Source organism: Oryx dammah, unplaced genomic scaffold (genome assembly GCF_014754425.2).
Source record: "Oryx dammah isolate SB20612 unplaced genomic scaffold, SCBI_Odam_1.1 HiC_scaffold_12, whole genome shotgun sequence".
NCBI classification, from domain to species: Eukaryota; Metazoa; Chordata; class Mammalia; order Artiodactyla; family Bovidae; genus Oryx; species Oryx dammah.
In genome coordinates, this window is record NW_024070196.1 from 51,442,808 (window position 1) to 51,469,180 (window position 26,373).

General features: G+C 44.7%; 2 protein-coding genes and 1 non-coding gene across 5 annotated transcripts in view; all 3 read right to left on the bottom strand.

Annotated features, from left to right (window-relative positions):
* DDX55 (DEAD-box helicase 55) overlaps positions 1 to 11,870 on the bottom strand; it is a 17,312-nt gene extending 5,442 nt beyond the window's left edge. Inside the window, exons 1-8 of one of the 2 annotated variants that reach the window (XM_040250674.1) lie at positions 11,405 to 11,870; positions 8,301 to 8,351; positions 8,122 to 8,208; positions 6,631 to 6,722; positions 6,486 to 6,548; positions 4,120 to 4,269; positions 3,325 to 3,514; positions 538 to 620 (exon numbers count right to left, since the gene is read on the bottom strand). In XM_040250674.1, coding sequence (XP_040106608.1) covers positions 538 to 620; positions 3,325 to 3,514; positions 4,120 to 4,269; positions 6,486 to 6,548; positions 6,631 to 6,722; positions 8,122 to 8,208; positions 8,301 to 8,351; positions 11,405 to 11,512 — 824 coding nt within the window. In that variant the 5' untranslated portion in view covers positions 11,513 to 11,870. The remainder of the gene's footprint in view (positions 1 to 537; positions 621 to 3,324; positions 3,515 to 4,119; positions 4,270 to 6,485; positions 6,549 to 6,630; positions 6,723 to 8,121; positions 8,209 to 8,300; positions 8,352 to 11,404) is intronic. The other variant, XM_040250672.1, reaches the window with a different exon arrangement.
* Positions 11,871 to 14,600: 2,730 nt separating this feature from the next.
* On the bottom strand, positions 14,601 to 24,436 carry TMED2 (transmembrane p24 trafficking protein 2). 2 transcript variants are annotated; one of them, XM_040250763.1, is made up of 5 exons: positions 24,138 to 24,433; positions 22,198 to 22,390; positions 21,594 to 21,614; positions 19,353 to 19,460; positions 14,601 to 16,111 (listed from the first exon to the last, which is right to left on the bottom strand). In XM_040250763.1, the coding sequence occupies exons 1-5, from the start codon at positions 24,315 to 24,317 to the stop codon at positions 15,987 to 15,989; spliced, it is 627 nt and encodes a 208-aa protein (XP_040106697.1). In that variant the 5' UTR covers positions 24,318 to 24,433; the 3' UTR covers positions 14,601 to 15,986. The 2 variants fall into 2 exon arrangements, with proteins under 2 accessions (XP_040106697.1, XP_040106698.1); XM_040250764.1 differs by lacking the exon at positions 21,594 to 21,614 and having other exon boundaries at positions 24,138 to 24,436.
* Positions 22,031 to 22,103, bottom strand: TRNAG-CCC. The gene has a single exon. It is a non-coding gene; the product is annotated as a tRNA-Gly (tRNA).
* Positions 24,437 to 26,373: the final 1,937 nt, after the last annotated feature.

A 26,373-nucleotide genomic window follows, 5' to 3' on the forward strand; every position in this document is an offset into this window, starting at 1 on the left:
ACTTCCTCCCTCATCTCCCGCTACTGCAAAGGCTGGGACAGCTACCCACTCATTTATCCACCTCTCACAGTGAGGGGCTGCCAGGTGACCCATCTTTGGCCCATGCAATGAAAGCAGAAGTCAGCCAGGGTCAGGGGCAGGTGTTATCTGGGAAAGCCTTTTGCTTTTCTGATTAAGATTCAAATATAGCAAGTACTGCCCTTCCCCCTGCCTTTCCTCTTTTATCTGCTTCCGGTACAGATGTGACGGGGTGTCAAAGCAGTCATCTCAAAACCAGAGCTGACCTACAGGAAGGAAAAGCCAAGACCCTCACAGAAACACTGGCCTTGATGTTGCTGAGACAGAAACCAATGTTAGGAACTGCCTACCTCTGGACTCCTTTTTACAGGAGAAAAAATAAACCCTTCCTGCTTGAGCTGCAGAAGTTGGGTTTTCAGCCACTTGCAGTTAAACATACTTCTAAAAGAGAAGCAACCTAAAAGGAATTCCAAAACTGAAGACTACACACACATGCACATTGAACCCCAGAAGGATTACCTGAAGAAGACCAGATGTTTCTCCTGCTTATGGTTTCGAAGAAAATGTACCAGCTGATTAAATTTCTCATCTGCCTTACAGACCTGCGAAATAAAAAGGAAAACCGATAAAGACAAATTTGCTGACAATAAAAACAACCCCACAACTATTTTCAGTTTGGGCCTTAAATTTTAAGGACTCTAACTGCCTCCATGAAGAGGAAGACTTCCACCAGGATGTTACTCAGTCCACTGAGCTCAGAATTAACATCAGCTGTCACATGTTAAATCAGATAATCATGTAACTGAGGACAGTGAGTCACTCGGTGCAGTAAGTACCTCCCAAACCCCAACATGCCAACAGCACCATGCTGGCCGTAACACCATCTCCAGGGGAGGGCTGTACAATACTGGTCCTCAGACACAGCCTAAAGACCACAGATCATAGCTCTGGAATTGGACCCAAGGGTCAGTATTATTTAACAGCGCCCGTGAGATTCTGAGGCATGGCCATGTTCAGAAATCACTGCTCTGAGGTGAACACAGATTCCCAGAACGGACTGCACAGAATTACTTCACAGACCTCCATGGAGACAGACTGGAGCTCCTTTCAGGCTCCCAAATTAAAGACATGTAAATCCACCTGAATGCATTCCCCCTATTTTTATTAATACTAAAACCAAATCCTCAATTTGGAATTTCTTTCTCACACACTCAGACATTTATAAATGCAGTTGCTTAAATAAATGCAAAAGAGCAGACTGCAGTAACAGCCACAGTGGGTTCCAAAGCTAATTTATTAGTACGTACTATGTACTAAGCAATGGCCTAAAACCTTCATGTGTTTTAATAAACCAACCCTCACAGCAACCCTATGAAGTGGGTGCTCCCTGAGCCCCTATTTTACTGGTGATGAACTGTAAGTCCACCTGGTTCTGTTAGGAAGGGACAAAGCCGAGCTGCACACCAGGGCGGCCGTGCCCTTGTGCCTCTGCTCTTAACCACCTCACCGTCCACGGCCTCCTCTCTCCCCTAGGAAGAGCCGGCCGCCCAACTTTACCAGCCTGGCTGCAAGCGGAAGCAGCAGCAACAAGTATAATACCCCTGGTCTGATTTCAAAAACATCCTCCTGACAGCTGCACCAGGTGCAGTTTTCTCATTTGCAAACTCTTTTGCCTTGACCCGCCTACCCCCGGACCCTCCAGGAACTGACACAAGAACGGCAACCTCCTTGCCCTTACAGTCCACAGCACCAGGGACACTGGTTTGGAAATGGCCCACTTTCTCGGCAAACACGTCACCGTGCTCAGGAGCTGGGGAGCCCCCCTCAGCCAAAAGAAAAACCCTGTTCCCTGGCTGACGATACAGAGGTGCCCTGTCATGCAGGGACACTGGCCTGGCCACCCTGGCTGACCATCCTCTCTAGATGCCTCCTGGCTTGAGCCAGTGACCAGAGAGGACAGAAGGAGGGGACTCACTACTAACAATCACATTCCAAAAAGCCCTCCCGCTGCCTGGTGAGGAAGGGCAGCAGCAGCTAGGATTTACTGCTACAAATTGAAAGAAAGTGAAAGTGAAGTTGCTCAGTCGTGTCTGACTCTTTGTGACCCCATGGACTGTAGCCTGCCAGGCTCCTCTGTCCATGGGATTTTCCAGGCAAGAGTACTGGAGTGGGTTGCCATTTCCTTCTCCAGGGGATCTTCCCAACCCAGGGATTGAACCTGGGTCTCCCACACTGCAGGCAGGTGCTTTTCCATCTGAGCCACCAGGGAAGAACTGAGAAACTCTCAGCTGCAAAATGAACACACCAAACATTTAGGTTCCAGAGTGGAACACTGTCACCTAAAAAGGCTCCTTCAGAGAGCCTATCATTAGATTTTGTGTTTGAGCTACTTGTCTGGCTGTGCCCTTCTCTAACTCAGGCTCATACTGACGGGCCGGGAACCCAGTGTGTCCCATGCCTGTACCCAGCACACGCTATGCACATGTCAAAAAGTTTGATCACTTGGGGGTAGGAGGCCCAAGGACACCATCCCTGGAGAGTATGCTTAAAACACAGTTATGCCCATCTTAACTTATCCATTTACTTGCTGAATGACAAGTATCATCACACATACCATGTATCCCAGCCCTGCCCCAAATGCTGCACTTTCAAATGTGCCTCAGGGTATCATTTTACAGACTCAGTTACCTAGAAAACGGAAAGCTAACCCACAGAGCACTCATCATTATTAATTTTTGCTTGCTTTCTGTTTTAACTGCTATATTAGTGGGAACATGGAGTATCATATTGATAAAACATACAGTGAAAGTTAAGAAAAAAGTACTTGAAAATCACTTTCAATTAAGTAAAAACTTAAAAATCTAATAAGCTGTTCAAACAATTCTCATAGCTGATCATTTCAAAGGAAAAATGGAATTAAGCTTATTGAAAGTAGTACGAGTCAAAAAAAATTGGTGATTTTTTTCAGTAAACTGCTTTGACTAACAATACTGGTTCTACTTTTTTTTACTGAGGTTCAATTGGCAAATAAAAATTATATATTTAAGCACATTTATATAGTAAAAATATATACATGTAGTTAATATATGTTTAAGGTGTATGATGTGATGACTTAACATACATACACACAGTGAAATGACTGTCATAATCAAGTTAATACACCTATCACTTCACTTCACTTTTTAAATTTTTTGTGAGAATACTTCAACCATTGTTGGCAAATTTCAATCTTGGTAAACATCACTGTGAACCGCAGCCCTCGTCGTCACTGGCCGGCAGGGGTCGGCGCGGACGCCCAGTGCTCACCATGTAGTGGTTCTCCAGGCGGGAAGGGGTCTTCTGGGTGCTGCTGGCCGCCACGCCCTTCTCCTTCACCGAGATGCGCACGGGGTTCCGCAGGCCGGCTCTCACCAGGTTCTCCACCTCCTGGGTCTGAGTGGCCGAGAAAAGGCCTGTTCTTCTCTGCTTGGGCAAAAACTCCAGGATGGTGTTTATGCTGAAAAAAGAAGGGCTCATCTTAACCCCTTACTTATCAGCATAAGGAACAAAGGGCGTTTTATGATACTAAACAGGTATTTTAGAAGACTGGGAACCGTAGCAATATTCACAGGAGCTGTTACTGGGACTGGAAACCGTAACAATAGTCACAGGAGCTGTTTCTGGAAGGTGGGATTACAGGTGATCTTCATTTCCTCTTTATACTCTTATTTTCCCAATGTTTCTTCAACATAAACATACAAGTGAACTCATAATGGGGGGACAATTAAAAGAGTGAAATTAAAACAAAACTTTTTGAGACTAAAACCTATTGAGCTGCACACTATTTAATTGAGCAAACTGTGTAACATATGAATTGGATCCCAATAAAGCTATTTAATTCTTTAAAACACACAAAAACTTTTAAAGAGCCATGAAGGAAAATGCCTCAAAGAACAACTGAAATTTAAATAGTGTGGAAGAATTTGATGGATCAAACAACCTAATGATATGAACTTCACGTGCAGCTAACAGAGATACAGTCACCAAGTGATAAAGGAATTCCACCTTGGGGTCCTTTCCACCCTGTGTCACCCAACACCCATTAAGTCCAAACTTCAGTACCTTGTCTCGAAACCCATGTCCAGAAGCCTGTCTGCTTCATCCAATACCAGGACCTCCAGGGACCTCACGCAGCTCGCCAGATCAAGGCCCTCAGCCTTCCTTCGGAACATGTCCTCCAGGCGGCCTGGGGTTGCCACGATGATGTTCCCACTATGAAAAGAAAGTTAACATTTATTGCACTCAGTGAATCTCAGGGACCTTTGTGATTCCAAACACAACTGCTGTATCCCCCCGTGCATGACGGCTCAGTCATGCCCCACTCTTACGACCCCATGAATTATAGCCCACCAGGCTCCTCTGTCCATGGGATTCCCCAGGCAAGAATACTGGAGTGGGTTGCCATTCTCTTCTCCAGGCGATCTTCCCCACCCAGGGATCAAACCCTAGTCTCCTGTATATTCTGCATTGACAGGTGGATTCTTTATCACTGTGTCACCTGGGAAGCCCTATCCTTCCAAAAACGTCATCTAAAATCCCACAGACAAGAAGGGAGACCACCACAGTGGGAGGAGAAGGCTGCACCATGAGGGGGCAGGTCTGAGTTCCAGGCTGAGACTGAGGGCAGGGCTCAGCAAACGCCCTTTGGCCAAATCTGGCCTCCACTGTTTCTGTGACATTTTATTGGCATGTCACTCCACATCCTCCTTCATTCATGGGTTGCCTCTGGAGGCTTTCACACACTAACAGCAGAGGAGAGCTGTAATGACCCAGACTGTGTGACTGACGAAGCTAAAATAATTACTATCCGGGCCTTTACTGAAAGGACCCTGGCTTTATTCGACTGCTTTAGGCCCCAGGTCACTCATCTATAAAATGTGAATGTCAACAGAACTAGAGACAATTTTATGTAAAGATCACAAACCGGCAGACTGAAAGCCAAATGTGCGCCCCCCACCCCACACAGACTGGGTCCCTGCAGGGAAGTTATTATAATTTTTTAAATGTGAATTACATGCAAATGTTAAAAAAAATCTAGACTACAAAAAATTAAAAACCTGGCAATACAGAGTCCTGTAGCAACATGTCAACTGGAGATGAGTATTCAGGCATAAACGAGCCAGTTTCTCCCAGTGCCCACCCAGCCCCACTTCAGATGTTTATATTTTCCTCCAACTCCTGCAGAAACTTGAGTCTGTGACCCCTACTGCAAAGCACCTCCCATTGCAGCTGGACACAGCGAGCACTCAAGCAAAGTCTTCTTTATCAAGAATTCACTGACAAACTGGGCACAAAGTTTATCACTGCTCATTACAAACTATTATTCATAGTGGACAATAAAATGCCGCAGGCTGATGCCATCGTGTATTCAAATGTTTATTCTAAATGTTTAGTAAACACCTGCTGTATGCTCCCGCTCCTTGTTAGGCCCTGAAGGTAAAACACAGCAAGACTAACACCACCCTGACTTTCATGAGCTGCCTGGGGATGCAAAGGAGCCAGGCACGTACAATAGCTGGGAGAAAGCCAGCTCACCGTAACAGCATGGCAGACTGGAAGACGGTGGCAGCACAGAGTGCCCACACCAACATCAGGACCCATCCTAAGGGCCAGCAGGGGCCACTGAAGTGCTTTCAGTGAGGGACACGACCAGGCTGGCACTCTGGTGGCTACATGGAGAGTGGATAACCAGGGGCTAACAGTAGAGACATACAGCAGAGGGACTTCCCTGGGGGTCCATGATTAAGGATCCACTGTGCAACCCAGGGATTCCTGGTTGGGGAACTAAGAGCCCACATGCCAGCGGGACAGCTGAGCCCTCGAACCACAGCTAGAGAGCCTGTGTGCTGCAAGATCCCAAGCAGCCAGAAATAAATAATAGACAAATTCATTTTTTTAAAAGGTAAAGAAACAGACAGGAGAGAAAGAAAGAGCAGTTACTGGAGTTCAGGGGAGAAACAAGCAGAAGAGCTGGTGATGGGAAAGTTATCAGTTAAGAGATGTGCTTCAGAGAGAAAATGCCAGGGATCTGGTGATGATTATCTGAGAGGAGGGACGTGGGGACGGTGAGGAGTCAAGGCTGACTCCCTGACCTCAGGAGAGGCACACAGGGGAAAGCTGAACAGGAAACTCCACATGAGGTACGAGTCTAGGGATGAAAATTCCAAGCTCTTGTTTTAGATGTTTCCACAAAAGCTGTGAGATGCCAGTCAGATGCCAGGGAGACAAGTGGATTATCTGGGGCTCAAGGCGAGGTCAGGGACCACCTCAGGAGAGACAAGACCATTAACCATGAGCAAAATGGGAGGCTGGCAGGAAGAAAAAACTTTTTGTAGGGAGGGGAGTGACTGAAGGGGGCGTTTACAGTTAGGTCTTGATCATGCATCAAGTTCAATGTCAAGAGCAAGCAAAGCAGCAAGGCAACTCACCCAAGCTCCTTAAATCTGGCGACATCTTCTCCAGGATTCCTGCCTCCAATCCAGAGAATCTGGCTGAAACGAGAGAAGGGTCTCTGAGGTCAGGAGGAATTCTGCAGCCCATGGCTGAAAGTTTGGGACTCTGCCCCCAACTTACCTAAACTGTGGGAAGGGCTTTGTGAAATGAGACAGGACCTCCTCTATCTGAACAGCCAGCTCTCGCGTGGGTGTGATGATTATGGCGCCCACCTAACCACGTGGCAGGAAGGGACATGATTAGCGGAGCCTGCAGCTTACAGAGCTGAAATTCCACAATCGGCACCCTCCACCTCAGGGAGGAAGGTTTCCAGGGCACTTCCTGGGCTTTTCCGCAGTGCATGGCCATAGTGCGTATCAACTAGAGCTGAACCTTGAATGATGGGGGTGGCGGGGGGTGGTTAGGGGCACCAAGCCTCTGCAGAGTCGAAAAAGCACTTGTGTCCAGTCGTGTCCAACTCTTTTGTGACCCCATGGACAGGAGCCCATCAGGCTCCTCGGTCCATCAGATTTTCCAGGCAAGAATACTGGAGTGGGTTGCCATTTCCCCCTCCAGGGGATCTTCCTGACCCAGGACTGAACCTGAACATCCTGCATCTTCTGCTCGGGCAGGCAGATCCTTTACCACGGTGTCACCAGGAAGCACAGTTGAAAATCCACCTGTACTTTAAAGTCGGCCCTCCATGTAACAGGGTATAACTGGTTTGATTCCTCTGTAACCCCAGTCCACATGGAGGGATTAAACTATCAGTTGGCAGAGACCTATAGTTACTCACTGCTGATAAAACCCACACTTAAGTGGACCCACACCACTCAAACCTGTTATCCAAGGGTCGGCTGTAGTCTGAATTACAGTCAGTTCTCTATAAAGCAGCCAGACACTACATTAACAAATACTGAACCATGGCTCCCAGGGAAGTGAGGTTAGGTTCCCTCGAGCCTCTGGTCATCTTTTTGTCAACCTAACAGTACATAAGCTTGTTTTACACACATGTCTGTTTAAAGACACCTTACTTTGTAAGTCAAGTATACTTCAATTAAATAAATAAAGGTATCTCATTGAATATACACTGTTGATTCATTAACGTTGAACTCAAAGCCACAGCACTATCATGCATGCCTGAATGAGGCTTATGTAACACGTATTTTCTCCGTAAGGGTCAACACAGCCTCCTTGCGCTCAGGAATGCTCAGCAGTGCTTCGGCACTATGTTTGGGGGTCATTTTAAGCAGTGAAATCACCACATACACACACACACACACACACACACACACACAAAAGACATCACAGCAGTACGTAGACCAGGAAAAGGACCCGTGTTTACAGTCTGAGAGCAGGAACCAGAAGGTAGTCACCCTCTTCAGGCTCAGCTGGGAACGTGCCATCAGTGTCGCTGCCCCAGGCAAGGCCCTGCATGAGCACGAAAGCATGGTGACTGCTGCCTGGGGAGCTACAGATACATGCTAAGGAGCAGCAAATTCATAAACACAGAATCTGCGAGTCATGAGGACACACTGTACTTTTCTTCTTTTTTCAAGCTTTTGACTAGCTTTTTCCTCAACTGTGAACTCTCTGATGACTAGGGGAAAATAAAGCGTTTGGTCTCCTCACCTGACTCTTCTTTAACTTCTCTTCCCTCCTCAGGAGAATTTCCACGATGGGGATGACGAAAGCGAGGGTTTTGCCACTACCTGTGACCTGAAAGGGGAGGAAGCTGCGGTTTGCTTTTCCTCCAAGTTCGTTCTGGAGGGCAAACGGGAGGACAGGCTGCACTGCCATAACGTACTCACCGCTTCTGCAGCAACGTCTTTGTTTTTCATGAACAGAGGGATGGTTGCAGACTGAAAAGAGAGATGGCAAATTACCAGTTATGGGACGCCGTGACACCACAGACGAGGCCCAAAGCCCAGGGAACACAGCACTGGCCTTGGTCACACTGGATCCCACTGCAAAGTGGACTCTGATCAGTCACCAGCAGGGACCTCAGTGTGGTCAGGTAACACGGCATGTTGTCGACACAGATGGCGTGCAGGGGAAGCGAGTCGAGCTGGGAGTTGGGAGTCCTGAGTTCTAGCCCTGCCTCGCTTACTCTTCCCCTCTAGACCAGGAAGGGGCTGAAGACAGTGGTTTTAAGGTTCCTTCCTGTCCTCATAGCACAAAATAACGATTCAAACGGGCTCTTTCATTATAAACACCACCGAGAACCCGCAGGTTTACCAGGGCCCTAGCCCTTTGATTGCAGCAACGAGCAGCTGAACCTGAAGCAGACTCAGATCTTGGCTTCAAAGTTTCCCCCTCCCCACCACCCAGGATTCCACTCCTGGTCCTCAGAGCCTGAGCTCACCCACTGCAGCACATGCAGAATTTTCCTAACTGCCTCGACACAAGTAAGTCTCAGGGAACATGTGGCAGTTATTGTAAGGTAACTGGAGATGTTGTAAGTAGTCAGAATGGGGCAGGGGAAGCAGGAGGTGGTCTGTTTCTAGCACCTAATAAGTAGAGCCCAGAGATGCTGTTAAACAGCCCACAACACCCAGGGCCATTTCATATAACAAAGAATTATCCAGTCCAAAATATCAAGAGCGCAGACTGAGAACTCTGCTATGGACCACTGCTGCCCAAAAGAAATAAATATGATAAGAGAGCAGACTTATGGTTGCCAAGGAAGAGGGAGGAGGGGGAGGGAGGGGACGGACTGGGAATTTGGGGTTGATAGGTGCAACCTATCACATTTAGAAATGGAGAAACAACAAGGTCCTACTGTATAGCACAGGGAACTATATCCAATCTCCTGGGATAAAACATAATGGAAAAGAATATTTAAAAAAGAATGTATCTATGTATAAAACTGAGTCACTGTGCTATATAGCAGAGATTGACACAACACTGTAAATCAGTTATACTTTAAAAAAAAAAAAATATATATATATAATGTGAGCCACATACTCATCTAGTAGCCACATTAAGTAAAAAGAGGGACTCCCCTGGTGGTCCAGTGGCTAAGAATTCGCTTGCAATGCAGGGGCCTGGGTTTGATCCCTGGTCAGGGAACTAAGATTCCACATGCTGTGGAGCAACTAAGCCTGAACACCAAAGCTACTGAAACCCACACACTCTGAAGTCTGTGCCCACAATGAAGGATCCTGCATAATGCAACAAAGAGCCGATGTAGCCAAATGAATAAATAAATATATATTTTTTAAGCAAAAATAGACAAAATGAATTTTTATTTGTATTTTATTTAACCTAATATCATCCAAAATATTGTTGGCTCGATGTGTAAGCGATATTTTTTAAATGAATGAGATATTTTTCATTTGTCTTTCATGCTAAGTGCTCAAAATCCATCATAGATTTTTATATTTAGAATACATCTCAATTTGGACTCACCATGTTTCAAGTGATCTTAATAGTCATATGTGAGTGGCTACCACAGTTGACAGCACTGATACCACGGACTCCAATGGCAAATATTGGGTCCTCTCTGCCCAGCAGTCCCAAGGCATGACACACAGCACTGCCTGACTCCTCCACACCTTTCCTCAGGAGCCTATGCACATCTCAACATTCCAAAACAGGACTCTAGATTTTCCCGTTGAAGACTGTTACCCTGCCAGCTTTCCTCACCTTAGTAAATGACATCACCAATCACCCAGTCACTAAAGACAAAAACCTCAGGGTCCCTCTAGATTCCTCTTTCCTGACCCCCCCATCTGGTCCCTCAGCAACCCTAAAGCTATCTCAAAAGCAGCTCCTCAATATCCACAACCTCCTCTCTACTCCAAGCCACCATCACCTCTAACTCGACAACGGCCTCCTAGTGGATGGCCTCACTTCTTCTCTCACTCCCCTAAAGTCCACTCTCCACACAGCAGTCACGGCCCTTCTCTTCCTGCAGTCTCCCATGTAAGACGGCTTCTCACTACATCCAGAACAAAATACAAGATCCCACAAGTAAGACCCTGCATGGTCAGCCCTCTATTTGCTCATCTCTTACGCTACTCATGATGCCCCAGCCACAAAGGCCTTCTTTCTGTTCCTCCAAGCTCATTCCACTTGTACTGGCATTTCTCTTTGCTGGAATATCCTGCCTCCAGTCATCCCTTGGCCTCCTTCTCATTCAGGTATCAGCTTAATGACACCTCCTCCAAGAGGCCTTCTCTATCTTACCTTCTGCCCTGTACTTTCTTGTCACTGTCTCCTCCACAACACTGATCACCAGCTGAAATTACTTTCTTTACTCCCTTCTCTCTCTTCTGCATTAAAAAGCAAGGGCCATGAGTGGGGACCAACACTGCAAAATCCCCGGAGTCTAAAAGAGTACCTGATACACAGTTTGTCCTGGAGAAACTGCTTGAATAAATGAGTGAGCTGGACCAAAACACTTCACTTAGCCCACATAACAAGACAACAGGTAAACAAACAAAAAAAAAAAACAAGACAACAGGTTACATTTACTGAGTGTCCGTAACATTCTCTTAGGTAACCCTCACAACAATTCTTAGGTAATACTATTTTCGTCATTTCACAAGGAAAGGAAATGAAGCTCAGAGAGGTTAAGTCATTTGCTCAAGGTCTCACAGATCTACAGAGGTCAGGGCCAGGATACGAACCAGGTACTTAAGAGCAAGATACGAATTTAAGAGTAGGATACGAGCCAGGCACTTAAGTCCCAGCACCTAAGAGCGGATGGAGGAGAGGTGTTATGAAAACCCTAGTACAGGCGCGCCGCCGCCTGCAGCCTCTGCCTGGCGATCATTAACCAGCTAGGCATCACCCAAGTCGGTGAAGCAGAAAGACGACATGACAAAAACGTCCCAGCTCTGAGTTTCCCTTTCCCAACCTGCCCCCTTCGCACCGAGGGCCCTCCTCCCCCAGGGCCTATGCCGAGTACCTGCACCGGCGTCATGTACGGAAAACCGAGCTCCCGCAAGACACTCAGCACCTGCGGATGCAGCGGCACCGGTAGCGACTCCCAAGAACCCTCCGTCACGTGCTCCATGCTGCGCTCAGCCACCGAGCTACTACCCGGACGCCTCCCGGGAGCACTTCCGCTTCCGGTCGCCAAGCCGGCCGCCCGGAAACCGCTCTCCCTTCGCAAAGATCCGGAAGGCGGGAAAGGCACCTTTGGAGCAGGAGAGTGGAAAGCCAACTTCTGGCGAATAAAAGCGGGCGGCGGGAACCCGGCTGGAGTAGTGCCATTCGTCCAGTGCAACCACCTAGGCTCCGGGCGCCTTTCGACACCGAGCAGGCATTTGTGCGGGAGGGATTTTGCCCCGGCTCTCACACTCTCCCCGCCGGTCGGAGGTCCCCGCCAGTCGGAGACAGATGGCAGCACAACACCGCATCCTGGCCAAAGGACAGTAGGTCCGGAGGGAGTGGACAGAAATGTACCCCAATCCCGGAGCCCTAGATATGCAAAATAGACTGATGGTGCGGATCCACTGCCTGGCAGAAAATAAATATTGATTTACTTCCGATGAAGTTAGGTCAGAGACCTAAATAAGAACACTGTATCTTATTCCTGTGTTCACCACTGGATTGTTTCATGCACGTGTACAATTCATTCAGGAAGCTGTTCAGTTCAGTTCAGTCTCAGTCATGTCCGACTCTTTGCGACCCCATGAATCGCAATATGCCAGGCCTCCCTGTCCATCACCAACTCTCGGGGTTCACTCAAACTAACGTCCATCGAGTTGGTGATGCTATCCAGCCATCTCATCCTCGGTCGTCCCCTTCTCCTCCTGACCCCAATCCTTCCCACCATCAGAGTCTTTTCCAATGAGTCAACTCTTCGCATGAAGTGGCCAAAGTATTGGAGTTTCAGCTTCAGCATCAGTCCTTCAAAAGAACACCCAGGACTGATCTCCTTTAGAATGGACTGGTTGGATCTCCTTGCAGTCCAAGGGACTCTCAAGAGTCTTCTCCAACACCACAGTTCAAAAGCATCAATGCTTTGGCGCTCAGCTTTCTTCACAGTCCAACTCTTACATCCATACATGACCACTGGAAAAACCAGAGCCTTGACTAGATGGACCTTTGTTGGCAAAGTAATGTCTTTGCTTTTTAATATGCTGTCTAGGTTGGTCATAACTTTCCTTCCAAGGAGTAAGCATCTTTTAATTTCATGGCTGAGGCACCATCTGCAGTGATTTTGGAGCCCCCCAAAATAAAGTCTGACACTGTTTCCACTGCTTCCCCATCTATTTCCCATGAAGTGATGGGACCAGATGCCACGATCTTAGTTTTCTGAATGTTGAGCTTTTACCGACCAGCTATTACGTGTTGGGCTTTGCCAGTGGCTGGGCTTCCCTAGTGGCTCGGACGGTGAAGTTATCTGCCTGCAGTGCAGGAGACCCGAGTTCTATCATGGATAGGGAAGATCCCCTGGAGGAGGGCAGGGCAACCCACTCCAGTCAGGGACTTCCCCGGTGGTCTGGTGGTTAAGAACTCGCCTTTGGGCTTCACTGGTGGGTCAGACGGTAAAGAGTCTGCCCACAATGGGGGAGACCTGGGTTCCATCCCTGGATCGGGAAGCTCCTCTGGAAGATGAAATGTCAACCCACTCTGGTATTCTTGCCTAGAATATTCCATGGATGGAGGAGCCTGGGTGGGTTACAGTCCATGGGGTCGCAGAGTCGGGCATAACTGTGTTTCGGTTAAGACTATTATGCCTTGGGCCTGTATCTTCAGCTTGGCTTGCTCCCTACATCCATGAGGACTTTTGAAATGTCACCAGTGATGCCTTCCCTTCATAATCACTAAAACTGTTTGCCCTTTTTTACTTTCCCCCATAACACATTATTAATATGCCATATAATTTATATGACTAGGCTCATCTCCCCCACTAAAAGTGGGATAAAGGGGATTTTCCCCTATTTTATTTCAGTGATTACAACTGGTAGCACCAGGCAGTCACCCAAATATTTTCAGTTCAGTTCACTCAGTTGTGTCCAACTCCTTGGGACCCCGTGAATTGCAGCATGCCAGGCCTCCCTGTCCATCACCAACTCCTGGAGTCTTCCCAAACTCATGTCCATCAACTCGGTGATGCCATCCAGCCATCTCATCCTCTGTCGTCCCCTTCTCCTCCTGCCCCCAATCCCTCCCAGCATCAAGGTCTTTTCCAATGAGTCAACTCTTCACATGACGTGGCCAAAGTATGAGTAAATGGGAGTAAAACTGTAAATTGCTGGAGAAGGCAATGGCAACCCACTCCAGTACTCTTGCCTGGAAAATCCCATGGACGGAGGAGCCTGGTAGGCTGCAGTCCATGGGGTCGCCAAGAGTTGGAAATGGCAGCCCACTCCAGTGTTCTTGCTTGGAGAATCCCAGGGATGGGGGAGCCTGGTGAGCTGCCGTCTATGGGGTCGCACAGAGTTGGACATGACTGAAGTGACTTAGCAGCAGACTGTAAATTGCAGTCATCTGAAACTAGGTGAGACTAAAGCCTGAGGCAACATTTTCACTTTAATGGGATCATCACATCCTTAAAATGCCTTTGACATCTATTTCCAACCAGGTCTGAAAGCAAAGACAGAGGGAAACAGCATAGCTGCTTTTGCATTTGGGGGTCTACTTACGCATTTTCTGATCTGAAGACTTTATTTCCATGAGGATTATAGTAGTACCCAAGGTAATGGACGTTTTGAGGAATAAATGAGACAGACCACCTAAACAAAGCACTTAGCATGGGCGCAGGACATTACGGTGCTGGATAAACCGCAGTGTAGTGCAGGAAGACATCTAGATTCTGGTCACTCATCTGTGAGGCCTGGGTGAATCATTTAATCCCTTTTAAATTTACTGCCAACTACCATAAACCAGGTGGCTGAGTTAAAATAAACTTTTGTTCCAAAGAAAAAAATACTTCAGATGTTAATACTGACCCATCAAAGAAACCACACAGGGAAACCTAAAATTGGATTCCTGTTTACTATTATCAAGTTTACAGACATAAAAAGTAACATGTTTATAACAGGCATCATTACTGGGAAAACATGACATGTCTCACTTCAGCTTTGATTAGAAAGCTGGTATTTAACAAATGTGAATTAATCATAAATATATAAAACACAGAATACCAAGACTGTTTTTAAAAAGAACTGTTTATTTACTGAACGTGGGGCAGATCAGATATACAACCAATTTTAAATTTACATCTTTTAACTCAATTTTGAAGTGTTTGCACACACACACGCACACAAATTGGCATGCAACAGTTGTCCTAAGGTAAAACGCAGTCACCTTAAACTGTTGCAAGTATTTTCACCCAAGGTTGAAAAATTGTTTACCCTGAACATGAAAACCTGTAACAAATTTAATTATACAAAACTGTTACTTGTAGTTTTCCCCTTGCAAAGATCCAAAAAAAAAAAAAAAAAATGTACAAGTAACCAATATGTATCAGTCACAACATAATCCTGGATCATCCCCACAATAAAACCAGATGCTCCTTGATTTTTAAACCCATCATCAGAGACCAAAAGAAAGTTGTTTCGTTCTATACAAAACAAAATTCACATGTGCCAAAAAAGAAAGACCCAAGAAAAACAAAAACCCTAGTACTGACACTGATGTTCAGTACCCTAATTAAACAGTGGCCAAAATGCCACTGATCAAAAATAAAATAGTGGCTGTATATCACTGCAAAGAAATCCAAGAGGCTTTAACCCTTTGGCATCAGAAATCCAGATTTTTCCAACTACATGAATGCATACCTCCTACATGCCAAGAGTAGAGAAGGTGGATGCGCCAGCATAGAAAGAAAAAGAGCTACTGTTTGCGGAAACACCCAGAGAACTGGCATTAATAGATTCTTACAAGGTTAGGCAGAAACCAAAAAATGGTTATTAGCTGCTTGTGTCAACAATTTTAAGTGGAGGTGATTGAGTTCTAAGGTTCAAAGTGAAACTTTGGAGGGGTGGGTAAAGGTTGTTGGTTTAAGTCTTATCTTTAAAGCAAAAACAAGATAGACAAAGTATAAAAGTACCAACCTGGTCACATACTCTAGTCACAGAGCTCTACCACCAAGCTGGATAGAAAATGTCAAGATTCAGATTGTTGTTTCTCAACAAAATGAATCTTTCTAATGACTTGAACTGCAGGATAAGGGATCCCAAGAATAGAGTCATTTTAGTAAAGTACTATCCTGAACAAACTGTATTTTATAATGAAAATAAAAGGAAAGAAAACTAAGGACTCTACACCTATATTCGGCTTACAGTGTTTGAGTTTGGGGAGGGCCTGTATAATGGAGGCAGAATTCAAATATGAATTTATGCCAATCAAATGTCAATTTTTCACTATAGCTTTCCTAAAAAAAGTATTTTCCCCCAGTATCTATTAATCACAAAGAAACATAAGCTGTGAAGATACAGTTCAGAAAATAAAAACATAGAAACTAATGACATTATTATGACCAAGATGTTTGGTAAACAGTGAATTATGAATTTGGGATTATGGGGAAAAGGCTTTTAAACAACCCTCCGGACTTCGAAGAATCTCTTCAGGTAGTAGATCTGTCCCAATGTCATGGCAACTAGAACAAGAGCTTCAAAGAAGGACCAAAGGACCACTCTGCTGTTTGTGTTGTCATTGACTGTTGAGGACAAACAAACAAAATTTAACCACCAAAACAAATAAAAGAAACAGCACAGACATCCAAAATTACCCCCTAGTCTTAACTTCAGGTGATAGTTAATAGTTCACACAACATTCACAGTATTCAGAATACCTTTGTCTTTTGTCCCCAAGCACTTAAACACACTTAAAAGCAGAGTTTTACATTTAAATGAGACTTTAAAGATTAATGGAGCAGTCAAGTCCACTCTGCTTATTCATGAGAACAGAGAAGAAATGACTTGCCCAAGGTCACATTCTAGAGTTAAAACCCCAATCCAACCTTCTTTCTGGAACACGTAGGAAGTCCCTAACGTTAGAATCCTTTTTGCTGAATCAGAAAATTCAACCTTATTCTTTCAAGATAAGTTACCCAAGAAGCACTACCTACTAAGTTAAAATGTTTCAAAGTGCCTTTTCTTTAAACATTTATTCAGTATTTATTGAGCACCCACTATGTATTTGGCGTTGGTTCTAGATCGAAGTTTTCTCAGTCTCACAGACCAACGCTGGCAGCCATTACCAGAAAAAGTTAAACTAGTTACAGGATTTACCCCGTTTTTAAGCTAAGAAATTGATCAAAGGAGTAGTATAGCTGTATTAATTTATAGCACTCAATTTATATGAAATTCTTTCAAGCTCCTGATCAAAGTCCTTAACGTTTAAAAACTACTGGGTAGTTTCTCATTTTTCTGCAAATGGCCAACACTAAAAACAATTATAATTAGCAACTCAGTAAGAGAGATGAATAAGTAACTGGCATATTTTTAGATGTATATGTATCATTTATAAAAAGTGAAACTAGAATTGCAGTAACTGCTGGACTGATGATTACGCAAAAAGAAGTGAAAAGCAATTAAATGACTCCAGAAAGATAAGTTATACTTACTCAAGGAAAGAAAATGACTTTTTTCCCCCAGTGTAAGAATAGACAAATTCCCAAAACCATTAACTAGAATTCTAAAAACCACCAACACTGAAATTTTAATGTTCATTCCATAGCATGAAATTTACTTCTGCTGCAAACTTTATACGGAGAAGGCAATGGCAAACCACTCCAGTACTCTTGCCTGGAAAATCCCACGGACGGAGGAGCCTGGTAGGCTGCAGTCCATGGGGTCGCTAAGAGTCGGACACGACTGAGCAACTTCACTTTTACACATTGGAGAAGGAAATGGCAACCCATTCCAGTGTCCTTGCCCGGAGAATCCCAGGGATGGGGGAGCCTGGTGAGCTGCCGTCTATGGGGTCGCACAGAGTCGGACACAATTGAAGTGACTTAGCAGCAGCAGCAGTAGCAGCAAACTATAATCCATTTCTAGCATACCTCAATGACTAGCATCCTAACCATACAAAAACAAGTATTTATCTCTCCCTTCAATAACAGAAAAATGCATCTTTAAACTTAAATAGAACACACTGAAGCATATAACAGGAAAGCAGTCACCGAAGAAAAAATATGTGTACATAAGATACTGTTCTCATGTCGTTCACATATTTGTTGTTGTTGTTTAGTTACTAAGTCGTGTCTGTTTCTTTAGCGACCCCATGGACTCTAGCCCACCAGGTTCTTCTGTCCATGAGATTTCCCAGGCAAGAATACTGGAGTAGGTTGCCATTTCTTTTTCCAGGGGATCTTCCCGATCCAAGACTTGAACCCAAGTCTTCCGCATTGGCAGGAGGACTCTTTATCACTAAGCCACCAGGGAAGCTCGGTTCATACGTTAGCCTGATCTAAAAACAGTACTATTACAACACTGTAGATTTTTTAAAAATCTCAATATAGCCATCTCTGAGGAGCGAGTGTTATAGGAAGATATACAAAAAACAAACAACATTGTGGGAACTATTGGATTTATAAAATTAGACTGAATGTCTAAAATTCTATTTTGTTTGTGAAACAAATTCAGGAGTATCTCCACTCAAATTAAGGATGAGAAAAAGGTAGGATGCCTCCAGACACCAGAAGACGGGGGGCCTTCTCTGGCTGCTGTGCTAGCTGAGCTACAAAGCAGTGAAAGTTCTGAGCCCTTCTCATCACAGAATGGGCTGGCCCCCTCCTGGGAGAAAAATAACCAACAGGTGATGGAGAGAAGGTAGGGATCCTAGAAGGTGAGAAGATTAAGAGCACAGGCCAGGAGAAGGAAAGAGGTGGAAGAGGCAAGAGTGGCTGCATATAAGCCTCAGTCCATTTCATGCCCCAATCCAACCCAAAAAGCTAAGAACAGAGGCACCTGTCCAGTCCGTCACATCTACTCCTTATTCTCCCAAGGAGAGGTGAAGTCTGGGCTCTAGGTCCTAAAGATGCCTTTCCATCACTGGCAAGAATGGAGGCAAGAGGGTGGGAAGAACAGAAACTACATCTTGGAGAAATTCAACCTGTTCTCACCTATTTGAGTCACTCCTCTCTACACTCCCTACCCCACCTTCAGAACAAAGACTTCGGACATAAGCCACTTTGCATTTACAGAGGAGCTTTCGCCCAGTGAGGCCCATCCCCAAGGGTGACCTGAAGGACGAAGATGCTGGACAGGTGTGGACTTGGGTCTAAAATATGATCATCTGATCTGTGGATCAATATGGTACCTCTTTAATTTTAAATGCAAAAGGATCATAATTAGTGCTATACCAAGGGTTAAAACAGGCTTTGCAACCTAGAGTGGGATTCCAATTATCAATGTTTCTGAAGACAAACACACTCACAGCTGCGTTTGCAAACTTGGGAGCCAAACTGATCTTTACCTGCTGAATACCTCTATTCATGTTTTAATGCTTTTTATTTGAATTAAACCATACCCCAGGTTTTAGGAAAACAACTAAGCCTCAGCATGTAATTAATGATCACAAAAATTTCAGATATCGGATTTAAAACCAACACAATGTCCATTTTATGTTTTTCCTTTCTGCTTTATGAAAACCATTAGCTTACTCCCTAGCTGACCACACATTTTTAAAAACTCATAAAAGCTAGTGCTGAATCTAAACAGCATGGTTTGGTTTAGAATCAATGTCCCAATAATAAATTAGTTTAATACAAAGCTCTACAAACAAATGTATATACTCAAATATCTTTGCATAGGTGCTTTTTTAAAGTCAACCCCTTAGAATGTTTATGTGTCCAAAATTTCCAAATGAGGAAAACACAATCCAGCTCTTGGGTAATACAGGTCACCAATTCATGGCCCTCAGATACTGCTGCAAAGTCAAAAGCATTAACTTACTTGCTCTGTGTATTCTCTCTCGAACTTCCATGTATTCCTGTTCATGCTTCACAGCTGTCATCGCCACTGCAAGCTCATTAATCATTTCTTCTAGCTTGTTCTGGTGAGCTACAAAAGGATTTGAAAATGGATTAGAACATATTTGGCAATCTCTTTTTGAAAAATTCTTAAAACCAGGGGAAAAAAACACCTCCTCCAGAGAAGGCATACAAAAGCAGCCATTTTCCAGAAATGACTCAGACATCATTTTGGACCACTGATGACAATTTAATCCCCCAAGAATTTTTTAAAAGTTTGTTCCCAGTAGAGAAACCTCTTTCAGAGTAGGAAAAATGCTATACAACATTTACTAACTAAAGGAACACAGCCCTAAGAAATGTCTTCTAAGAAATTGCTAAGTGAAGTTCACCAGACTCACTGCCAACCATAGGGGAGATTAAAAAAAAGATGGAGGAGGGGCACAAAATACAAATTAAACAAAACCGTAATAACAACACCCTAGTAATAATCCTACAAATAACAATATTTAAACTAAATAAAAATCTACTCTTGAAAATCATGTAACTCTAATGTTAATTTAGGAAAAGTATAAAAGCTGACTTTTAATCTTTATGAGGCTAAGCAGAGAAAAACATGAAGATGTTCTAGGGAAAATCTGTACCAATTCAACATTCTAGTACTATAGTCAAAGCAACCATTTCACTACAGTGGGAAATATAGCAGACACTGCAAGTGAAAATACAAGTTCTCAACTGCTCAAGGTCTAGAACCAGGCATTCTCTTTAGCAAGGTAAACTAACAGTTCTGAAGAATTTAAGTGTATGCTTATAGGTAATGCTGTATTATGGCAATGTACAAACAGGTAGGAAAAAAATATACCACAAGGGAAGACTGCCATCAGAGGGGTCTCTTCACTGTTGCCCAAAATCCGGCCTCATCTAGAATTCCAAATTGCTACAAATAATCCTAAATTTTTTATGAGAAGCCAAGAGCCTCTACCATTTTAAAGCAGCTGGGCTAGAATCACAAATAATCTCTCACCAGCTTCATCTCAGAAGCCCATGCACTAGGTGGAACCTTTAAAGCAGAGTTTCTCAGGAGAAGCACTGTGGACATTTTAGACCACATAATTCTTTGTGGTGGGAAGGTGTCCGATGCAGTGTACAGCCACCAACCTATTCAGGAAAATCAAAAATGTTTCTAGATATTGTCAAGTGTACCCTGGGGAGCAAAAAACATCCTGAGAACCACTGCTTTAGAGGAAAGCTTGATTTTATAGCTGTCATTCACCAATATGAACAAGCAAAAGCTAGAGTGTTAAACATCACATTAAAGGATTATTTAAGGAAAATATTCACACTCACCAGCCAACATTTAAATAGCCAACTGTTTAGAAAGGACTATTTTCCAGAAAATGAACAACGTCAAAGCCCCTCAAAACTAATTTTCCTTGAGAATTAGCCAAGTCCTGAACTGCAAATGGCCTTGAAAAGCAAGCACAGAATTTTCTGAGTAGTATGATTCTTTAAATTCTACAGATTTCAAAGCCTAAAAAGAGTTCACCTTACTTATGTAAATACTCTATGAAGTGCTCACTATCTGCTGCTGCTAAGTCACTTCAGTCGCGTCCGACTCTGTGTGACCCCATAGACAGCAGCCCACCAGGCTCCCCCGTCCCAGGGATTCTCCAGGCAAGAACACTGGAGTGGGTTGCCATTTCCTTCTCCAATGCATGAAAGGCTCACTATCTAGGGCAAATTATATCACATTAATACTATGAAATAAACTACTAGTTTCCAAAAGTCCTGAAATATACCATGGGCCCCCGGCCCACCCCACCTCGGTCCCCGGCAAAAAAATCCTTATGTACAGGCTCCTGGTAAACAATTTATCCACAAGAATCAACTTAGGGCTCACTGCTGTTAAGCTGAGCAATAAAAATTAATCCACCTGCAACATATGTCTGACAAAGCTTATGTCACCTTATCTAGGGTAGACGTGGCTCCTAGAACTGCATTTCACGTCTAATCAAGTTTCACATACCTACCTCTATCTCGTGTGTAACAAAACAAAAACCACAAAAAGACAATCACGCTAAAACTCTAAATTAGTTGTAGGGTTTTTTAAAACTAGGAGAAAAAACACTGTCATGCTAACAGACTGAGGTTAGAAAGGAAAGCAGAAATTAGACAGTAGGCCACAAAAACACGCAGAAAGACTGTCAGAAAATAATCCACATACCATCCCAGGTATCTCCACCACCTGAAGAAGAGTGTAAGATATAAACACACACATACAAAAACAACAAGTTTAGCTAAAGTAGTCATTTATACAAATGAGCAACTAAAGATGCATACACCAGCGTAGGCAAATTAACAGAACAAACAACCTAGGATAAGTATAACCTACCTGCTGCCAGAAATGGCAAGTGGAAAGAACTAAAATATAAACATGAACCTCCAATAATTTGTTAATGAGAAGATCTGGATAAATAAAAAGTATATTTCACAAAAGGGTTTTGTTTGTAAAGACAGTCAGTGAACTTAAAATAAGCCATCAAAAATAAATACTACATTTATTTTTTTTTTTTTAATTATTTATTTATTTGGTCTTAGTTGCAGAATGCAGGATCTTTAGTTGTGGGATGTGAACTCTTAGTTGCGATATGTGAGATCTAGTTCCCTGACCAGGGATTGAACCTGGGCCCCCTGCATTGGGAGCTCAGAGTCTTAGCCACTGGACCACCAGGGAAGGCACCCTAAATACTACATTTAGGTGGAGAAAATGTACAGGATTAATATTAACTCTGAGAAAGGGATATAAATCTTCAGAATGTTCATCTAACCTTCTGTTTCCATGTCTTGTCCTTTGGGGGCTTCCCCGATATCAATGGTGAACATCACTATCTTTGGAGTCATGGTAGACATCCTATTGCTAAAACAAAACTTATATGTTCCATCCATGTGAGCAGCAAATGTGTATTTCCCGCTGGACTCCCGATCTCCTTTATAAATTCCTTTATTATCAGGTCCTGTAATCTGGAGGCAGAAGAGAAATTCATGAGATAACTCAAAAGATTCAAGATCATAAATGAGGAGGGAATAAACTGGGAGATTGGGATTGATGCAGATATACTACTGATACTGTGTATAACACAGATAACCTAATGAGAACCTGTTATTGTACAAGGAACTCTACTCAATACTCTGTGGTGACCTAAAAGGGAAGAAATCCAAAAAAGGGGATACAGGTATACCTATAGCTGATTCACTTTGCTTTACAGGAGAAACTAACACAACACTGTAAAGCAACTATACTTCATTAAAAAATAACTTTAAAAATAAAATCATTAAGTGATGTCTATTGACAGTCAAACATTCAGTAGGAAAATGTAACCTGAACTTCGATCCACTTCAGTTTGTGACAGTAATCTCTTTGGACTACAGTTCTCCCATTTAAGAAACAAGGCTCTCTGAATACCTTTCAACTCTGACTACATTTGTCTTAATTTTCCAACTTAGTAAACCAATAAGAAACAGAAACCACACCATACACTTGTCTTCAAGTGGCCCAATACCACCAACAGACAAATATGTAGCTATTAATATAAAAACAACAAAAAAGAAATCTCTTTTAAAACTAAGAACTTTGAGCAAGGTTTTCCTGACTGATTACTGCCTATTGGTAAAGGAATCTGCTTTATCTTATATGCCTGAAGACTTAAGGAAAAAGACTAGAGAAACTGGAAATTCAGAGACCCATGTTCTCATCTCAGTGTGCTCCAAATCAGTTGTTAGACCTTGCTCAAGTAGCTCCTCTTATGAAGCTCGTGCCACCTGCAGACTGAAAGAGCTGATCTCTTAAGAGCTTAGCTAATTTTAACAGTTATTACCTCTATTATCCCCTTATTTCTGCACTTCACTTGTGTAATTTCAAGTTTGTGTATACTACACAAACTTCATTTGTGTAATTTATGCCCAACTCTGCTGACGTTAACTGTTAGATGGAAAAACCCATAGACACAATTAATCATGCTAACCGGTAGGTTTAAATATTCATTCCATCTGGTTTCCTTAAAAAAGGAACTACCCAGAGGCGAGTCATTCTTTTGGCTTAAAGAAAATGATATAGGACAAAATTTAGGGACTGCGGGTTTCTTAAAACGATTTTCCGTTTTCTCCACAGATACTTCACTGCAATCACTTCTATAAACGCATAACCCAACTCCACTCTCTTAATCAGAGATGACTAACCGAGGTATCCGGAGGTCTGCGTAAGAACGGGTTAACTCGGGTCGTTTCTACGAAAAATAAAGGCAAACACAACGCGAACGTCTACCTAGCATTCCTCAACAGCTTCCGATTTACTTTTTCAGAAGTTTCCATGCCACGTCCCAACTTTAATTCGCGCTAGGAAGGGAAGCAGCTGCTGCCCGGATCGAGACCTGCCATCAGCTAAACAAGACCGTGTAGCGCCTCCTGGGCCCAGAGATGACACGCGGCGCCTGGTAGACAAAGCTCGGCGAGGGGTTCCAAGGGGAACCAGCCGTTCAAGCTGAGAATCCAAAGCAGCCAAGCAACGGTTCCGTCTCCCGAGCGGAGCTCGGAAACCGGGCGGGTGCGAGGGAAAGGGCCGTTAGGGGGTCTCCGGGTGGCGGCCCAGACCCCTCCCTGGACTCGGACAGCGGCCTCCGGGTCCCGCTCTCCACGCTGGCCCCGCGCGGGCCCCGGGCGCCGCCAACCCCCGAGCGGCCGCTGGCCCCCGCTTCGGGCAGCGCGCCCGCACCTCCACGTCGATGTCCAGGAAGCCGCCCTCCGCCACCTCGAAGATGAGGCCCATCTTGGTGCCCGAGGTGACCCGCTCGAAGAAGCATTCCTCTGCATGCGCGTCAATGCTGACGAAGTACCCCGAGGCCGTGGCCAGGAGGGCGGCCAGGAGCACCAGCAGCTCAGCGAGGGTCACCATGGTGGAGCTGGGGCCGAAGCCAGGACCGGGAATGCGGCCTCCGGAGCCGCCGTCGTCGCTGCCGCCACCGCTGCCTTTTCAGCCGCCGCCGCCTCAGCTCCGCCCCTTCCGGCTGCGCCACCCGAGGGGGCTGATGCGGGTGCCGCGGATTGGCTGGCGCCCGTAGCTGCCACGTAACGGACGCACGGCGGCCGCCGAGGGACAAGAATGCTCCGCGCGTCTCGAGCCTGGACGGTGGCTCAGAAGGACCAGAAACCATCGTCTCCGTCACTAGTTGCATTCATGTACTGCCTAAATTGCCATGGGCCAAACTAGAAAGCGGTAGTATCAAGAAACCTCCTCTGCCTCGTGCGAGACGCTCTTAGGATTATCCATAAAGATAGCGAAAGATTTGGAGGCAGCAATAGGAGTATAAGGAGGAGATGGGGCTGAAGCCAAAGGCTTTGAACTTTTATGTTAACTTCCTGTCAGCTCAAAAAAAAAAAAAAAAAAAAAACGACGGGGAAAAGACAGGGGTGCATATAGACTGGGAAGGATCACGAGGGAAACTTCTGCGATGTTGGAAATGTTATATCATATCGTCACTAAATGGTGGGCAGATATTAATGTAAAGGGCTTCCCTGGTGGCTCAGATGGTAAAGACCCCGCCCATAACGCGAGAGACCCAGCTTTGATCCCTGGGTCAGGAAGATCCTCGAGAAGGGAATGGCAACTCACTCCAGGAAGATGTTGGAAATGTTTTATCATATCGTCACTAAACGATGGGTACACGAGTGTTTACATATGCTTTTTTTAATAGCTCAAGCTGTATCCTTTGATTAGGGCTCCATATTTTTTGCTTTACTGTATGTCTATATTACAACCACATACACACACAAAAAACTTTACCTTGGCTACATCCTCCAAAATTAGAAGTCTCTCACCTCCCCAAAAGTCTTGCTGACACCCTGCACCCCCTTAAATATTGCCAGCTACTAAGACAATTTTTTCCCCACGCTTTGCCTCCTGAGGTACTCCTACACATCCCTCAAAACCCAACTCAAATGTCAGCTCTAGACTTCCCCCTTGCACAATACTAGCCCCTTCCTCTGTGCTTAGAGTTACAGTCATTTACCAGTCACTCCCGAGGCACTAGTTTTTGCATACCTGTGCTTGTGTGCTGTACTCTTAGGCCCTACCATAAAGAAAGTGAAGTCACTCAGCCATGTCTGACTCTTTGCAATCCCATGGACTGTAGTCTACCAGGCTTCTCTATCCATGGGATTTTCCAGGCAAGAGTACTGGAGTGGCATGCCATTTCCTTCTCCAGGGGGTCTTCCTGACCCAGGGATCGAACCCAGGTCTCCTGCATTGCAGGCAGACGCTTTACCCTCTGAGCCACCAGGGAAGCCCCACAAAAAAACCTCACCCATGACATGGTAGTTGACATATCAAGTTCACTGAACTGGCCTGAGCATGAGGAGATCTGGGTTGTTAGCCCCGCTTTGCACATAGCTGTGTGACCTTATTTATGTTCCATCACCTCTCTGAACCTTAATTTCCCTATCTGTAAAAAATATGACACCACACTCTTTGCTTATCTGGTAAAGTTATCATGAAAAACAGATGATGCCATGCACTGTGCATGTTTGGGGAATTATTTCTTCAAAGACTAACAGGCAATAGGGGGCAGTAATGGCCCAATATCCAGTTTCCTGGGCAGGTGTCAAGAAATAGGTACAATTAGGGTGATGATGGAAGTTTCCTGGCTATGATGGTATGTTATTGAACTCAGTTCAGTTCAGCGTTGCTCAGTAGCGTCCGACTCTTTGCGACCCCATGAATCGCAGCACGCCAGGCCTCCCTGTCCATCACCAACTCCCAGAATTCACTCAGACTCAGGTCCATCGAGTCCGTGATGCCATCCAGCCGTCTCATCCTCAGTCGTCCCCTTCTCCTCCTGCCCCCAATCCCTCCCAGCATCAGAGTCTTTTCCAATGAGTCAACTCTTTGCACGAGGTGTCCAAAGTACTGGAGCTTCAACTTTAGCATCATTCCTTCCAAAGAAATCCCAGGG

What these genes read in the sequence shown, in the direction of transcription:
- TMED2 (XM_040250763.1), bottom strand. Translation starts at nt 24,317, where the DNA reads ATGGTGACCCTCGCTGAGCTGCTGGTGCTCCTGGCCGCCCTCCTGGCC. An exon ending in TCCTGGACATCGACGTGGAG is followed by an intron (nt 22,391 to 24,137) that starts GTGCGGGCGCGC and finishes TTCTGCCTCCAG; the next exon opens with ATTACAGGACCTGATAATAA. An exon ending in AGAGAGAATACACAGAGCAA is followed by an intron (nt 16,112 to 19,352) that starts GTAAGTTAATGC and finishes TGTCCTCAACAG; the next exon opens with TCAATGACAACACAAACAGC.